At 56.2% G+C, this 17744-nt stretch overlaps 1 protein-coding gene across 7 annotated transcripts in view; it reads left to right on the top strand.

The window, feature by feature from the left end:
• Positions 1-1233: 1233 nt before the first annotated feature.
• MEF2D (myocyte enhancer factor 2D) overlaps positions 1234-17744 on the top strand; it is a 43127-nt gene continuing 26616 nt past the window's right edge. For 3 of the 7 annotated variants that reach the window (XM_048928929.1, XM_048928925.1, XM_048928924.1), the window contains exons 1-3: positions 1234-1523; positions 2198-2271; positions 16822-17099. In XM_048928929.1, the coding sequence (XP_048784886.1) occupies positions 17046-17099 (54 nt within the window). In that variant the 5' untranslated portion in view covers positions 1234-1523; positions 2198-2271; positions 16822-17045. The remainder of the gene's footprint in view (positions 1524-2197; positions 2272-16821; positions 17100-17744) is intronic. The other 4 variants (XM_048928927.1, XM_048928926.1, XM_048928923.1 and 1 more) reach the window with 2 other exon arrangements.

Genomic DNA, 17744 nt, shown 5'->3' with positions numbered 1-17744 from the left:
CCTGCACCAGGAGGTGGGTGCTGCAGGGTGCCATGCCATGCACCAAGGTGTTGCAGGGTGCCATGCTGTGCACCAGGGTCACATTCTGCCATTGACGTGCTGGGATTTCTCCCATGTGGGAGCCCTGTGCCATGTGCACCCTGTGGGTCCCTGGGGCTTTCTGGCTCCCCCTGGGACCTGCTGACAGGTCATGGCCCATTAGGCAGTGTTTGCACAGAGCTGTTTGTCTGCCATCTTATTTTGATTTTGATTGTTTTGGTAATTTTGTGTCACCTTGGGTTGGGAAGGGGTGCAGGAAGGGAGCTGGTTTGTCATGCGTGCAGGTGGGATTTGCTTCATTCCTGTGCAGCAGCAGCGTTTGGTGCTCCAGGGTCATCCCAGCACCTTCCAGTTCACCCCCACCAACCCAGGAGGTCCTTGGGACCAGAGCTGGGAGCACCCACGGGCATCCCTGTAAGCAGGGAGCAGCAGCCATGTGCATTCCCACCCCGAATCCCTTTGGGATGGGATCCCACCCGCAACCCTGATGCAGGCAGAGCCACATTGGGAGCACAGCAAACCCCAGGGGTTTTGAGGACCCCATCACCCTCCTGGCTGCCTGATGAGTCCTGGGTGCTGCTTCGGGTGCTGCTTGTGTTTTACTTTTCTCCTCTATAGGTCCCCCATCGTGGCTCATCTGCATTTTCAGCCTCCTTCTCCCAACCGTTCTCACACTGAAGTCTGTAACGCTGAAATTATAGCATCGCCGTCGTTTCCGTGGCAACTTGCAGGGATGTATTTAAAAAAAAAAAAAGGCCCAGAAGCCTTCTGAGGATTATGACTTCACTGAGGGATCAGGCTGGAGGGGAATCTGGGTCAGGCCGCTCTTCCCATCCCCTGTCATTTCCATGGTCACGCCGGGGCAGAGGCACCCATGGGTGCCCCCCCCCTCCTTGCCTTCCCAGCACCTTGAGGTGCTGTGACCTGGGGGCATGAGGTCAGCTGCCCTCCCTCAAGCAGGAGCAGAGCAGCTGGGGGTCAACGTGGCTGCAGTCACCCCTAAACCCCCCTCCCAGTTTTCCAGCAGCAGAAGTCCCATTGCAAAGCATGCGTTGGCTTCCAGGAACCCAGAGCTGTGCTCCCTGCCCCCCCATCCCATCCCATCCCACCCCTCCCGTTGCTTTGTGCATTGCAAGTTTTCTCTCTCATCCCCCAAAATAAACAGGAGTGTGGTGGGGTTTTGGGGTTTTTTTTTTTCTTTCTTTCTTTTTTTTTTTCCTCCCTTTTTCCACACCCCCAGAGCCGCTGTTGCTGGTGGCAGAAAGCCCAGACTCCGTAGGAACTCAGAAATGCTGCAGCTCCAAGCCCTGGCTGCCCTCTTGGTTTCGCAATCTTGGGGAAGGGGGGGGTGGGGGAATAAGATGGGAGGGGATGTATTATTTTGACATATATACACATCCATGTATTTTGTGTATTAAAGATTTTTAGGCTTTCCCACCAGTGGGGATGAGCAGCCTGGTGGAGCCGGGCGGATGATTTCTTTTGTAAGTTCCTTCCACCGTTTTTGGGGCTGTGTTGGATGGGGGGGGGGGGGCAACGGGTGGGGGCTGCGTTGACCCTCAGTGAGGCTGGGAGGGGGTTCAGCTCAGGTGATGCTGAGCTCCGAATCGCCACCACGAGATCCTTGTGTGGCACCGAGTCTCAAAGCTGGGATGGATGCAGATGGGATCCCGGATGGGATCGCGCGGCCGGACCCGGGGATGTATTTATTTCTCATTTTACGGCTGGTTTTCTCAAGGCTTTTGGGGCCAGGGAGGTGACGGGGCCGTGTCACTGCAGGATCTGATAAGGGTGAGATGCCTGCAAAGAGAATTCCTCGCAGATCATTATTTATACCTCTGCCTGCGTCACTGGTAAACATCTGGATTCGCTCCAGACGTTTTCATCCGCTCCGTTCCGTGGGCTCTGATGCAGATCTGGGTCGCATCCCTTTGGTCGTATTGTTTTGGCTGAAATTTGGGGTGAGTTTTCAGGGTGTTCCTGAGGCTCGGCCGTTCACAGAGCGCCCCATCGGGCTGCTGGCTGTGAGCGAGCATCAAGCAGCAGAACTTTCCCAGTGTGCGTGGATATTGGGGGGAGGGAGGGAGGGGGGTAAAAAGAAACCCCTGCGGCCGTCGAAAGAAAGAAGCAGCCCCAACCGTGTCGCTTTCTGTTTTAGAACGGAGGCCGTTTTGCTTTTTGGATGGACCAGCATCCCGACCTCTCTGCACGCGCTGCGCCGAGCTCCGAGAGGTGAGGGCTGACTCTGTGCTCTGTTTGCCTTAAGGCCGAGGTTGTCTCGTTAATTAGTTGCCTCCGATGGGAGCTGAGGGCTTTGGCACCGGGTCGCACTGCAGCTGGGATGCAGACGGTGGGGCAAAGCGGGCTGCTTCACCCATCCTTCATCTCTTGAAAAGTGCATTTTGCTAATCCTTCATTAGGCTCTCATTGTGAGCTCGTTATCCTGTTAGGGCTTAGGGCTGTGCAGGCGTTCGGCCCAGCTCTGCTTCGGTGCCCAGGTCTGCAGGGAGGTTGCAAAAAGCCAAGCAAAGCCTTGCACACCCACACATACCCACGTGTGTGTGCAAACCAGGAAGCAGGCATGGAAGGGATGAGCCGGTGCTCGGAGACAGGCTCAGCTTTATCTGGTTGAAAATGAAAACCATTGTGGCTAGTGACAGCATAGGGGCTCCTGGCTCTTTTCTTTCCCCCCCCCCCAAATAAATGGTGGGATTTTTTTCACCCTCTTGATTCTCTTTTCGCTGTGGCGTGTGGGTTTGGGGGCTGAACGTCGCTGCTTTCTTTCTGCCCTCTGCCAAGGGAGGTGCTGGGCTGCGTGTCCTTGGCCCTTTCTGCCGCTCAGCTGATAAAGATGAGCCTAAAAATGCAGAAAAGCCTGGTAGCAAAAAGCCCAACCTGAGGGTGCCTTTGTGCTGTGCTGCAGCAGCCCGACCTCGTGCCCCCCTGTGCAGACCTGGAAGGAGGTGGTGGCTTTGCTGAAGGAGCACTTGGAGCTGGGAAAGCAATGCGCATTTCCAGGTGGATGCAGAGCAAACGCAGCCCTTCTGTGTGCTGTAAGGCATGGAGCTGGGCGCTGGGAAACCTCCTGCTTCGGTGCATTTCTGTTATCATGGAGCTGCAGTGCAGTTTCCATGCAAGGGAGGAGCAGGATCACATCCCCCCCCACCATAGAAAAGAACGCAATGTAAGCAGGAGCGAAGGAAGGAGCAGAGAACGGAGAATTCAAAGCGAAAAGGGTATTTTTAAAAGACAAAAATCCCTTCTTGGTGACCCAGAGAGGCGACCGTAGAGCAAAATCCCCTCCAAAAAAAGTTTCCACGCTCTCTGCTGTTGCTCCTCTGTGCTTTGTGCAGTAATTGCGAGAAAGCATTGGGAGCTGAGGGGACCGGAGGGGCGTGCATGCATTTTATCAGCTGAAGGAATGATCAGATGGAAAAAGCAAAACATTCCCAATTCCTTTCAATCACCTTCTGGGTCGCAGCGATTTTAGTAGTATTTTTTCCCCTCTCCTTCCGTCTCGAATCCAAAACGTGGTGATTTTTTGTTTGTTTTTAAGCAACCAGGACCTTGAAGTTCACGTTTTAGGGGAAAAGCTGCGGCCCCGCTGAGCCCAAATTGCAGAGACCTTCTGCTTTCTCCTTTGGTGCCCATAAAATCCCCCTCCTCCTCCAAAATCTGTGCGTGGGCGCAGTGACGGCAGCGCCGGGGAAGCAGCGCTCAGATCCCTGCAGGAGGAAGGAGTGGGTTTTGGGGATGGGGGGGGATGGGATTGGGGATGTGAGAGCCGTGCTCGTGGAATGGGAAAGGGCGAAGGTGGGCAAAGCTTTGGTGGGATCCATCTCTTGTCCTGCATCCCTGCTGCATCCTGGGACTTGGGGCTGCATTTCGGCTTCCAGGATGGTTTTTGAGCTCAGGCCTGGAATTTTGGAGGCTGGAACCTGCACTTCTGCCTTTGGGCACCTCGGGGCTGATGTTCATCTCCTCGCAGGGCCAGCTGGAGCTTTGGCCCCTGGTTGATTTCCCCCCCCCTCCCCCCTCCCTCCGGCTCCCAGTTGATTTTCAGATGCTTTGCTCTGGGGAAGCGCAGGTTTTGCAGCAGCACCAGCTTTCTGGTTGCACACCCACCCTGCGGTCATTCCTCCTGGTTTGCAAAGTACTGGAGGACATGGGGGGGGGGGGGGGGGGGGGGGATATGCTGCAGCCCCTCCCATCTGCCCAGTGCATCCTGCCCTTGTTTGTCAGGCTGCCCGTGTTTGTTTGGTTTCCATAGGGAGAGCTGTGCTGAGCCACCTGGGGGGGGGGGGGAGCTGCAGGCAGACTTTGAGGGGGGGGCTGACAGCTGCTGACTCAGGTAGCGCAGTGAGGACCCGTGTGTTGCTCCTCGTTATCACTTGTTTTCTCCTGTCCTCCCTCCAGTGTGTGCTGGAGCTTTGTGCCCAGTGGCCGTGGAGTTTGGACTGGGTGCTGGCGGTTTGCAGGGTCAGTGGGTGCTCAGCCAAGGTGCACGTGGCCGGCTGTGTGCTGGGAAAGGGTGAGCGTTTGCCCTGACCCAGGTAAAGCCATGCGGAACCTCAAGGAGCGTTCGGTCAACCGGAATGGGTTGTTCCCAAATGGGGAGCGTTGAGTTGATTCCCCTTCTTCAACTGCCCTGGGCATCTGCGTGGCAATTCCTGGTGCTGTTGTGCAAGGTGTGTTGGCACTGAAGCGTGCCATGTGCATGGGTGGGTGCTGCAGCACCCTGCTTTGTGGATGGGGTCCCTGGTGCTGTCGCTGTGCCCCCTACCCCGCTCAGCAGCTTGGGTGAATGCAGCTCCTATTGCAGTGGGCAGCACTGGATGACACTCTTCCCCTTCCTCTTTTTCCCTGCGGGGACAAATTGCTTTCCTTTCGTCGTCTGTGAGCAGCTGCTTCCCATGCAAAGAGTGTGTGGAGCAGGCGCGTAGCCCCAGTGCTGGGTGCAGGGTGTGAGACCCCCATGGTGGGAGGGGGCTTTGTCGCAGTCTGTGCACTGCACAGCACCCACTGCTGCCCTGGGGGTTCCTCAGCCCTGCAATGTTGCAGTTATGCGAGTTCCAAACAAATTTGGGAAACGAAGCCTCAGTGCTGCGATGGAATGAGAGCGCCCAGTGCTCTGCTTTGCACCCAGTGCCACGGTGCAGAGCTGTTGCTTTAAGGAGCTGGGTTCTGAGATGGGTGCCAGCAGGTGGCAATGTGACCAGAGGCATCGCAGGGCAAGGGCGAACCACCCAGCTGGGTGCTGCGGGCATCCCTGCCTCAGCACACGGGCAGGAACCCATCTGGTTTCCCCACCAAAGGGGTTTGGGGGGGTCGTTGCAGGCTGGCTGAGCAACGTGGGGCTGTGCTGAGCTGTGCCTATGGCTGTGCTGAGCGCTGTGCGCACAGAGGCTGCGCCCAGGGACAGAAGTGCTGTGGCCCACCGGAGCCTCTGTGCCCGTCCCTTGTCCCACGTTTGCCCTACGCCCCTCGGATCCCGTTGGGACGCGGTGCTCTGGTGCCGGCCCGGTGCCCTCTGCCCGCCCCCACGTCCATCCAGCTGCAAGTTTCGCTTCTGCATCTCCAGCACTGAAGGGGGAACTTGGCCAGCGAGAGCGAAACTCAGCGGCTGCAACGGTTGCACCCGCACGCAGCCCCCGCCAGCCCTCCGTGTGCCCCCATGCCTCAGGGGACCTGCAGCTCTTGCTGCCCCCCGTGCCCTCCTGGCTTTTCCCTTCCCATTCTTGGGATGAAAAGCCCGAGTGATAACAAGCTCGTTGGGCATAATTAAGTTTCCAGCGGTGGCTCGAGCAGGGACGGCGCCTGAGGAGACCTCTGTGTTTTGTGGGTGGATGGTCTGGGGTTGGCTGTGTCAGCCCTGGAGAGGGATGGTGAGCGGATCAGCCCAGGGGGAAGTTTGGGTTTGGAGCCCAAATGTTTTGTGGCCCCGGACCCGTTGCTAGAGGAAACGTGGAAAGGGGAAGGAGGGATTGTGGTTGGGCAGCTCTTCCCCTCTGCAATCTGAGCCTCCGTCTTGGCCCCTCCACCTCCCCTTGGCGTGGACTGTGCCCCCCAAGTGCTCGGTGTCCCCACATTGGCGTGGGCTGGTGGTGACCCTGCAGATCGTGGTGGCCATGGGGACACAGTGGGATGCACAGAGCTCCCTGCAGCCAGGCTTTCCCATCGTGGTGCTAGGAAAGTGGGCGCATCTCTGCCACTAATTGGCTCCTGATTGATCTAATGAAGTGGCCGAGCATCTCGCAGCCTGCGCTGCTGCAGTGAAGCTGTCCCAGCCACCCAGCTCTGGGGGTTTGAAGAGGGGACACAAACTTTGGGGCTGTGCTGCCCACATGGAGCGAAACCGCAGCTCCGGCTTCCGAACAGGAACAGATTTTCTTGTCTGCTCAGCGTTTCTGGGTGAGCACCGGACAAAAAGATTGCTTTCTCTCTCTCTCCCCCTTTTCCTTCCCCTTGTTGTTTTGGTGTGTTCTTTTTTTTTTCACTTTGATTTGCTCCACAAGGAGGTGATGTCAGCTGCTTTAAATAAACAGCACTGGTGTTATCTCTGCCTATGGCACGCTCTGTGTGCACGGTGGCTTTTCTGCACCGGTCCGGGCTTAGCTGGGCAGTGCATGGCTGAATGCTTGGCTGCTGCTGCTGCACGCTTAGGGTGAGAGCCCTGCCCATGCATTCACACATCCTCCACCCTGCTCCCATGTGAGCGGTGACACAGCTTGGCGATGCCCTGCAAGCAGGGGGAGGCTCTGCACAGGCACGGGTGAGCCGTGCGGCCGGTGGGGTTTGGTGCAGCCATGGGTGCTGTGGTCCCGTTGGTGCTCGTTGCCCGCCACCGTCCTCTGCTGTGGGTGATGCTGAGGTTTGCAGCACTTGCACCCCGACAGTTTGCAGCAGTTATGTTCTGACAGTGCAGCTTGCAAGCCTTGGGTTGGCAGCTGAAAGCAGAAGCACAGGTTGCACTGCTGCGTGCCCTGGATGTGCAAGGTGAAGCTCCTGTGGTTTTTCTGCCTGCTCCCTCGCTTTGCAGGGCACGGCTCCTTTTGTGTGTGAGGAAATCGAGGGCTGTCCCTTATGGGCCTTCTGTTTGACCAGCAGGCTGCTCTGGCCACTACAACAGGTGCAAGAGGGAGAGAAAAGCTGGAGCTCCCCATCTTCGATGCTCTCCCATCACAGAGCTGGGATGTGCCTGAGGCTGACAGAAGGTGTGGGATAAATGCACGCAGCTGCTGGAAGGCACCGTCACCATGGGGCCACATTGGGTGCCCTTCGCCCCCAACCCCAGCCATGTGCTCCTTGGTCCAGCTTTGTTCAGCCTGAGTTTTGTAATGTCAGGAAATGAGCTGGCTGTGGGAGGGGAGGCAGTGGGAGCAGAAGGCTGCTTTGTGGTCGGAATGGAGGATGCCGGAAGGCTGAGCGCAATTCCTCCCTTGGGTGAGGCTGCAGCTCGGCTTGGAGCGGGTGCACAGCACCTTTGGGGTCCCTCTCTGTGCCTCAGTTTCTCCTTAGTGGCTCTCTGGTGCTGGGACAGTGCTGGTAAATGAGCGTCTTGCATGGCTCAGCTTAAAGCATCTGTGTTGGTGCTGTTCTGCTGGTTGTGCAGGGGCCTCTGCGTGTTTGCACCTGGAGCCTCATCCCACCTGCAGACACCAGGCTGTGAGCTGGGGTTGGTCTAGTCTTGAATGTGGAGGTTGGTGGCCCTGCGTTTGGCAGAGGGCTTGGGGCTTGATGATCCTTGAGGCCCCTTCCAACCCTGGCCATTCTGTGGGGCTGGAGGCTGCCCCACATGTGGCTGTGGAATGCACGGACCCCAGCCCTGGGGTCTCTGCTTACCCTGGGCTCTTTGCTTGCTGCCTGCTTCCCTCCAGCTCACAGCCATTCCCTTTTTTTTAGCAGCTCGATGCTCGGTAGCAGACACTGAAGCTGCAGGTGTCTGCATTGCAGGTAGAACTGCTCCCAAGCATCCCCATGCACCAGCACGGCCCTGGCTGTTCCCCACATCCCAAGGCAGCAAACAGCAAATGGGCACAGAGCAAAGCAGAGAAACCAGGGCAGCCGGGGACAACTCGTCCCTGAGTGGATGAGACCTGTGGCCATAGCGCTGTTATTTTGTCCCCAGGAATAAGGACGTTGTGGTTCAGCGAGGTCTCAGCGCGTTCTCCCTTTCCTGACCTTCTCTGCCTGTTTATTGCTGTTACAGTAAATGTTTTCATCTCTGCTGTCTGTAATGCACTTGCGGTAGGGGCTGCGCCTCGTCCCCGTTTGATGCGGGATCTTTGGTTTCGTGTAATGGATATTCCTCCTATTGATTTCGATAGCAGATACAGAAAGATCTTAAAAATAATCTGCTCCTAGCTCCTGGAAGGAGGGGGCTCTTCTCTCTCTGCCTGACAAGCACTTTGCTGCGTTCTGATGGCTTTTTAGTGCCGGAGAGGGGCAGGGCACGGGTGATCTATTTGAGGCTTGGAGATGGGAAGTGATGGCCGTTTCCCTGCAAGGTCAGGAGCAAGGACTTCTGGAGACCTGCTCTGCTGCCCTGAATCTGGAACAGCTCCATAGGCTGCGCTGGAGCAGGGCCCTGCTCTGTTGCAGTCTGCACCGGTGCTGCACCAGCTCTGCGTTTCGGTCAGCTCGGTGGGCAGTTTGGGTTCCCAGCCTCTCTCTGCCCAAACACATCTGGTGTAGGAGCTGTTCTAAGGGCTGTGACCTTAATTGAATCAACTCCTTCATGTCCTGGAGACAGCTGTGTCATCTCCTGCAGCCGTGCTGGGTAATCACGTGCCCGTTACCACGTGCACAGAGCTGCAGGGTCTGTGCCAGCCTGCCTTTCTCCATGGGATTTTGCAGCAGAAGTCTGCTTTCCCTCCGACAAGGAAAAGACCTGAGGTCACTCTGTCTGCTCCTTGGCCGTCTTGGGCATTGCATCACATTCTTTTTATAATCATCAGAGTTTGCATTCCGACGCAGACCTGGGCATGCCGGGATCCCACCGTGCTGCACGCCGGAGCGCCCGCAGACACAGCCGGGCTGCAGCCAGCCTGTCTCCTTGAAGCCCCACTCACTCTTTCCACCAGAGAGATAAAATTAGCAGCTGCTTTTTTTTTTTCCCTTGCTTTTTTTGTTGTTGTTTCACCACGGGAGTTGCTTCAAACCCTGCCAGCCCAACTGGGTTCCCTTTCGTTGCCCCTCGCTGCACTCCCTGGTTCCTTTCTCCCTATGTTTTCGTTGTTGCTCTACACACGGACGCTTTCCTCACCCCCCCCCTCCCTTATTGTTTTTTTTATTTCCACATTTTCTTTTAAAATTAATATTTCCCTTTTTCCATCCCTCTCCACTAAAAGCAGGGTTTGGAGCCAAACAACGGCTCCGATCCCTCTGTCACAGAGCCCTTATCTATTGCTGCCCTCCTGCCTGCTGCTGGGAGGGGGGGTTCCACTGAGCCCCCATTGCTCCAATGCACATTTATGGTACGACTGTGCCTCCCTTTGTGTCCGTGGTTGAGTTGCAGAGGGGGTCAGCTGCACAAGAAGGGAGAAACTGAGGCACGGCAGGGATGTGGCTCACCTGCAGGGTCGGAGAGCCGGGATTTCCTCCTCCTGAAATAAAACAAACGCAGGAGGAGGCAGCAAGCACACTCAGATCTCAAGCACGGCATCATAGAAGGAATAAAACCCAGCCCAGGCACCATTGTGGCACCATGGATGCTCTGCATTCTGTGGGGCACGGAGCAATTGCTCGTTTGGTCCCCGTCCCCCCCCCCCCCCTCCATGTGGCCCCATGCTGGTGACTGGTGGCAAGCGGTGGCCGTCCCACTGCGGCCCTGCAGCAGGATCTGCTAAAGCAAACAGGAAGCCGAGCAGGGAGCAGCCCACCTTATTGACTTGCTTGTTTACTGTGGTTCCTCTGAGGTCAGTGCTGGGGTTTTAACACCCTCCTGCTCGTTTCGGCAGCCTTGGGGGGGGGAGCAGGGTGGGAGCGGGGCTCTTGGTTTCCTCCAAGTGGAGGCAGGGGATGGAGGTACGGCCAGGAGCTGCGCCCTGCAGGGTGTGCAGGGGATGCTCAGGTGCAGGAGTGCTCGAGTGTGGGGCTGCTCAGGTTGTGCAGATGTGGAGGTGCAGGGGATGTTCGGGTGATGGAGTTCTTAGGTGCAGGGGTGCTTAAGCGCAGGGGTGCTGAGGGAAATGCTGTGCCCACATGCATTGCTGCCTCTGGGGAGGGATCTTGGCTGGGTGCAGCTGCTTTGCAAGAAGCCTCAGCCATCCTGGCCTGAGCTTCTGCAGGGTTTTCACTGCTCTGAGGCCGGCACTGCTGTGATCTTGGACAGGCCTGTGTTAGAGCTGATAATACTTCTGCTCGTGCCGGTAATCCTTTTAATATCCACTTCTGTGAAAGCTTCGGTGCAAAGCCTGCAGGGAGGAGGAGGACGGCATCGTTTCAGGCATCGGTTCTGTTCTTCCCTTGCAGCACGCTGTACAAGTGCACTGCCCTCAGAAGAGGATGCAGATGGGGTTAAAGCTGCCCTTGGCAGCGTGGCTGTGCTAATGGGAAACATGCTGCAGTGGCATCGACGCGGCCGCTTGCACCTTGGTTTGATTTGGGCTTTTCCACTGTGGCTGTGCTCTCTGGTTGCAGGCTGCAGTGCTGGTGCCTCCCTATGGAAAGTGCTGCACGTGGGCCTCGTTGCCTTTATTAAAAACAAAACAAAAACAGCGTTGTTTGGTGGAAAGCTTCCAGCTGCTTGGCTGAGGAGCAAATTTTTGGGGGGGTAGAAGCTGTCCAGGATGCAAAGGGATGGATGAGCAGCGAGGGATGGGGTTTGTGGAGGTTCCCCCTGGTGAAACCCACTACCAGGAGAGCACTGGGGGAAACCCAGCTCTGCTGATGGGGAGGACAAATGTTCCTGCTGGGTGTGATCTGCCCTCCTCCCACTGCATTGCAGGGCCCCACTGTGGTGCTGGATGGGGAGATCTGCAGGCAGCATTTGTCCCTTTGGGGCTCGGTGCATTTTGGGGTTTTTCAAGCTCTGGGAGCAGAGCTGTGGGTCCCTGCCTTATCCTTAGAGAGGGGCTGACACTCTCATATGGGGTGATGCCTGATGCTTACCCTAACCATAGTTCCCCATCCATCCTCCCTTCCCACCCCCATCCATCCTCCCTTTCCACCCCACCCATCCTCCCTTCCCACCCCCATCCATTCCTCCCTTCCCACCCCCATCCATCGTCCCTTTCCACCCCACCCATCCTCCCTTCCCACCCCCATCCATCCCCTTACCTCCCCAGTAGCCCCACGCTGAGTTTTGCCATCAGGACCTGCTTTACTTTTGCTCCTGCTGTCAACGGGTTCAATCTGACAGCCTCCCCGTTTCCATCTGGGCTGGGAGCACAGGATCCATCCCCGAATTCAGCTCCCTCCTTCTCTCCCGTTTTTAATGAGTCAACCTCTCATCTGTCATATTAAACCTCCTCATTACCAGGTATCTAAATTTTGCTCTGACAATAGTGACAGGGGAAGCTGCGATATCATTGCCGCAGCGCTCGGCTCCGGGGAGCTGGCAGGTGGTTATTTCATGCCCTGCAGGGAGCCGTGGGGGTGGGCGACAGAGCCAGATAATGGGCTCTTGCTTCCCATCGTTTAGAAAACTGTACTTAGTACAGGGGAAAAATCATCCCAGTTCTGAGGCTGCTTACGGGGTGGGGGGGGAGGAGGCGAGGTGTTGGGATGCTCCCACGTGGGAAACGGGCAGCGCTGTGGCTGTGGGTGCCTGAGGGGGGGGAAGGGGGGGGTATGGGATGCTCTCATGCAGGAGATGGGCAGTGCTGTGGTGGTGGGTGTGTGGGGTGGTGGGGTGTCCAAGGGATGTCCTCTCTCGCAGCAGGGTTGGATCCTGAATGAGGATGCTGCTGCCACCAGGGCTGCCGCTCAGGATTGCGTTGAAGCCCATTGTGGGCAGCTTTGGGGGTCACTTCAGCAAAGTACTGCCTGGCACCTCTGCTCTGCAGCCCTCTGGTTGCTGATTTCCCCAAAGCCTTTCAACCCTCCCCTCCCCCTTAATTCAACACGCGAGTATTGGTGCTCCAGCATCACTGCAGGGCTGTGCTTTCCTCCCCAGGCTCGGCCGTTCTTGGCACAACCCGTGGTTTTGTTACAGCTCAGCAGAGCTGGCAGCGCAGTTGGCATCTGCTTTCCTCCAGAGAACGCCTGAATCTGGGTCAGGAATGTTTCTACCTTCAAATTCCTCAGGGGTTCTGCTGAATCCAGCCCAGATTCTGCTCTCTGGAGCCTCCCGTGGTGATACCTGTGGCTGTGGGATGCATCCAGCCGGGAGCCAGGTACCCACCAGAGTGCATTGCCCAGCACTTTGCTGCACAAAGCTGGTGCCAGCTGCAGAGACCCGTGCTGCTGCACCTGCTCCATGAGCAGGATCTGTCCCCAGGAGGGCTGGGGCCGACCGTGCAGCTGTGCATCCCAGCCAGGTTCACACCAGAGCAAAGCGCTTCAGCCGCTTTCTTCTCCCCTCCCCCGTGTGCATCTGGAGACACTGCACAGGAACCCAGATAGCATCATCCTGAAACCAGAATAGAAGCTCTGGAGGGGACCCGAGTGCGTTTGTGTGGTTTTGATCTCGGTTTGGAGATAAAGAGGTGCTAAACAACGCTGAGTGGATGAGCTAGCCCTTCGCCTGGCGCACGCAGCCTCTGCCATCCTTGCTACCAAAGCTGTGGCTGCTCTCCCGTCCTGTGGCGCTGCACGTCCCTGTTTCTGCAGTCCCCGTCCCCCAGGTTGCCATCCTGGATGGGATGTGATGGTTCGCTGGGATGGCAGGGGGTGCAGAGCTGTGATGGCTTGGAGGGGTGACAGTGGCACAGTGATGGAGAGCGTGGAGGGGTGATGGCAGGCATGGGGGAGATGGCAGTGGTTGATGTGGAGCACGGTGTAGAGCAGAGACAGTGCAGGAGGAAGAGGAAGAACGGCGCCCAGCAGCACGGGCGCTGTGGCTGAATGAATCAGGGGGTTGTTTTCCACCCTCCTCAGGAGGAGGAAGCTGGTCCTGTGTGTCCTGAAAGCGGCAAGGAGGAAACGAAAAGTCCTTGGTGTCGGTGCAGAGGATATGTCAAAAACAACAATTAAGTCACAACGGGGAGGTCTGGCCGTCAGCGAGAGAGGAAACAGGAAGGCAAGAACTAGAGCAGGTTCAAGAGGTGACCGGAGCTGGCTCCATATCCTTGAGAGGAGGAAGTCCAGGCCTCGTGGTGAGACAGATGTGTGGCACTGTGGAGTTGGGAACCTTGGCTGTGCAGTGGATTTTAGCCATGGGAGAACCTGAGTCTGTGCAGGTGCTGATGGTGTTGCAGATCCGGGGCTCGGGATCCCTTCTCCTGGTGGAAGCCCATGAAATCCTAACACCCAGGTTGGTGCCGGGTGCCTGCGGAGCATCTCTGCGCACCCACCTGGGGGAGTTCATACCTTGGGACGTGCAGCTCTGCACTCACTGCCTCTTTGCAGCAAATCCTTCGTTCCTCCTGCACTGCAGCAGGTGGCCACAGCTTCTCTCCCTTTAATTTAGGATTTTCTGCACCGCTCTCAGCCGTTCTCCCATCCACCTCCTCCGCACAATCAGCAGTGCAGGTCCTTTTGGCACCTTGTCAGGGCTTTCCTTTTTCCCTTCTTTTTCCTTTCCTTCTTTTCCCTCTTCTTCCCTTCCTCCTTTTCCCCCTTTTTTCCCTCTCCTTCCTTCCCGACTCTCTGCCTTTCCATCTCCCCACCCTTGTGCCCTCTTCCCTGCACCAGCTCAGGGAGGACTTTGCTAAACCCAGGTGCCTCAAAATTAAGATCTGGACTCCCAAACAGCACCCCTTTACTTTTATTTTCCGTGAAGCCCTCCAAATTTTGCAGTCCCTTTTCATGCCACGCTGGGCTCTGCACTGATGCCCACAAACAGGCTGGAAAGCGCAGAGCCATGCGGAGGCTGCGCTTGAAATACAAACACTTTGTTGTTGTTGGTTGGAAAGAATATATTTACTGCTTTTATTTGCCTTCCTCTCCCTTGGTCTTTGGGATCCACAGGTTTTGATCTCTCCTATTTATTTGGTTTATTTGGAGCTGATGCTGTGCTGAGATCACAGGTGGGGCTGCAGGAGAGGACAGCTTCATTGTGTCAGCTTGGAGGGGGGGAGGCGTGCATGGAGCTGGCTTTGGTGAGGAGGCAGCAAAAAGGAGATGCTATAAATGGGCGTTAAAAACAGCAAACGGGCAACAGAAAGTGGACGTGAAGCTCCCAGTGATGCTCTGTGCGAAACGTGGGTCTGTGCAATGGGAAAGGGAGCAGTTTTGGAACGGTGCAAAGGGCCCCACGTGGCACTGGGGTAAGATCATTTAGCAACAGGTAAAACAGATTGGGAATAAATATATATAGCCAGTCAGGAACCCAGAAATAAGGGCTTGGAGGAGAGCAGCTCTCTGCCTGCCAGCACTGAGAGCTGTGGACTCAGCACCCCCAAATTCCTTGTTTTGTGCAAACATCTCCCAGCTGAGAGCCTCCTTTTCTTCTCCTCCCTTCCCCTATTTGCAAACTGCTAACTCTGCTCCCTCCCTCGTCTACCCAATTTAAAGCAATTTACTCGGAGCCAGAGTTGAATTACTCAGCACAGAGTTAACCAGCACCTGCTTGGAGTTAATTGGCATGTGTGTTAATTGCTCTGCCAGAGTCATCCTTGTGAGAAGCACATGAGGGGTGCTGGAGTGGGGGGCGAAGTGGAGTGGGATGATTCCTTTTGCTGGGGCTGCAGAGATTCTCCATTGTCTCGTAAGGGTTGGGCTTTGCCTTTGTGCCACTACGACATGCTGGGGTGTTGGATCAGCTTGGGGAGATGGGCTGCTTGTACCAGGGTGGGGATGGGGATGTGGGTGCTTTATTGCAGGTGCTGAGCAGAAAGTGGAGTCTGGGGAGGGGGGGGACGGTGAGATTTGTGAAACAGCCACCTGGTCAGGAAGCCAGAAAGAATACCTGGCTTTGAAATACATTGGGGAAGGGTGGGGGATGCTCCAGCACCCCCAAAACCTCAACTAAAACACCAGGAGAGAAAAGGGCTGGGGGAAGGGGATCTGTGTTGGTGCAGCTGGGCTTTGCTTGCAGCTCGGCGAAAGAAACGTGGTTTAGTGCCCAAGCAAGGGCTGAGCTGGGCTTTGCTCATCTGCAAACCCTTTGGAAGTGTGGTGAAGCTCTTCTACATCCTGGGAAGAAGTTCCCCAAATGGTTGAGGTTAAAATAACGCTTCCTTTCGCTTCGGCTTGGATTTACACCCTGTGTTCTCCAGTGCTTATTGCTGCTGGTGGGGATGCCTGCTCTCAGGGTTGGATGGCCGATGCATTGTCACCCCTTGGAAGGGTTTCCTTCTCCCAAGTGCTGCAGCAACAGGGGAGGGATCAGCGTGCTGCCCTTGCTCTGGGTGCAGAGCTGCTGCTCGGTGCTGAGGATGGGAACGGTGCGTTGGCAGCCGCGTTGCAGAAGTGCCACCTCCAAGGGGAAAAGCTGCAAAGGAAGCCTTGCAGAAAGTTCTTCCTCCTCCCACTTTTCTCTGTGCGTGCAAAACCCTCGTGGCTCCCAGCTTGCTCCTGCACAGGCTGGTGCAGGTGGGAATGGGGAGCAGGACCTGGCAGCGTCTCCATTGCACCGCTGCTTGGCTGGGAGGGGATGCACGCAGCAGTTTGGATAAACGATGATCAACAAATGCAATCTCAGCGTGCTTGTCCTTGCACTGATCTTTCCTGGTGGGATTTATTGGGGAAAAAGAAAAGGCTTTCTATTGTCCTTCACCTCTCTGGGCTTCTGAATGCTTGGCTGCTCCACGGAGCCAACACTGGGTGATGAGAGGGGGGGAATCATCCTCTTCCCCTTCCAGTGCTCGAATCAGCTCTGAGATCGCCGGGTGCAGTGCAGGATGAATAACTGTGCCAAAAAAATAAATAGGGCGAGTGAGTCACAGAGCTCTGAACCCTGACAAATGAAGTGGGAGGGGAGAAGGGGGGGGGGGGGGGGGGGGGGAGCAACTGGGGCTGGGCTGGCGAAGGATGGGGCCAGGGTCCCTGGAGGGTGGCTGTGGGGCTGTGGGATAGGAGAGGAGCTCAGGTTTTGGGTGCTGGGAGAAGGAGGAGGTTCTCTCTGGTCGCATCGCTTGTGAGCAGCCTGAGAGCTCGGTGCTGCCAAGTGGAGGCAGATAGGGAGCTATTCTGGGACTGGCGTTTCCCTCAGCCTGAGCCTTGGCACGGGGCACCCTTGTGTTAAGTGCGACGTTATCACTGCCCTTATTCAGCCACTCGAAGAAAGAACATGGAGAAAAACAGAGGGGAAAGGCACTCGGTGCCTCTGCTGCCCCATCCCACCCATCTGCACTGGGAAATGGGGCTGGGGGTGCTGTGTTTCATGGGGTGCCCTGACCCGGCTTCCTTCCCTGTCCTCCTTCGCCCTGCCCCTAAGAATTAGGTTTCTGTGCCTGGTTATACGGGCGTATTTCTTTCTTTACTTCGAGTAATCAAATAAAGACATTTTAAAATTCAACATTGGAGATGTATGCAGGAACTGGAGATGGATTTAAATTGCCTGAGCTAATCACCAGCTGCTTGTGGCATTATTAAGAGGGGGAGAAGAAAAGAAGTCATCACATCCTGGGAGGATGGTAGCGATGGCATGGCGGGGGGGGTTCCCTGAAATTGGGAGGGATGGGATGCCCCTCAAAACTATGGGCTTGGGTCTCACCTCTGCCTCTGTCCCTGCAGGTTTCTGATGGCTCAGCCCCACTGGACTCGCCGGAGGGTGCCATGAACTGAGCGTCCAGCTCCTTTTCGTTTGGTTTCCCTTGGTTCTTCATCGCTCCCCCTCTCTCCCTCCCCCCTCCCCCCCCCCCCCCCAAACATTTTTCATGAGAACATTTTAAAAGGGGGCTCCTCTCGCACTCCCCCGGGTGACGCTGTGCTGCTGCGGTGAGGGATCTCCTGAGAAGATGGGGAGGAAAAAGATCCAGATCCAGCGGATCACCGATGAGCGGAACCGGCAGGTGAGTCGTCCTTCCCCCCCTGCCCCCCAAGTACCAATTATCACACGTTTTGAGACTCTCATTAACTCCCCACTTGCATCCCTTTTGGGCCAAGCTCTGCTTTTCTCATCCAGCCCATAATGCTAAGCCATAGAGGCCGGGTTCAGGCTGCTCACAGCAGATGCCCCAAGCCCAGCAGACCGCCCTGTTTTCCTCCACCAAGCGCAGAGCTGCTCACACCTCAGCCCTTCCTAGAAGAAAGCATCCTCCCCACTTAGCTGCCACTTCTCTTCCCTTGCAAAGAACGTCTTTCGTTTGACATTTTCCACCAGGCTTTTTCCAATAAGAAACAACCACAACAAGGATCCATTTTTTTTCTGAACGCTAGCAACCCAAAGGAATTTTAATTCTTTTCAATGGAGCGCTAACTTGTGGCCAGGGCTTTTTCACTGCACTGACACGGAGCTGTTGACATGCATGCATGTGTGTACATGCATGGGTAAACGCATCCATGCATCTCACAGGGAAAAAGAAAAGTCATTTCTCCCTCATTTTCATCTTGCTGAGTCCAAGCTGCAGAGTGGCAGCGCTTTGCTGGAGCAGCTTTGCTCTGGGGTTGCTCCACCATTGTGTTTTCCTGAGGACGTGGAGGACATCCAGTGCGTG

This window comes from Lagopus muta, chromosome 29 (genome assembly GCF_023343835.1).
Source record: "Lagopus muta isolate bLagMut1 chromosome 29, bLagMut1 primary, whole genome shotgun sequence".
Taxonomy (NCBI): domain Eukaryota; kingdom Metazoa; phylum Chordata; class Aves; order Galliformes; family Phasianidae; genus Lagopus; species Lagopus muta.
This window is presented reverse-complemented; position numbering and strand designations above follow the sequence as displayed.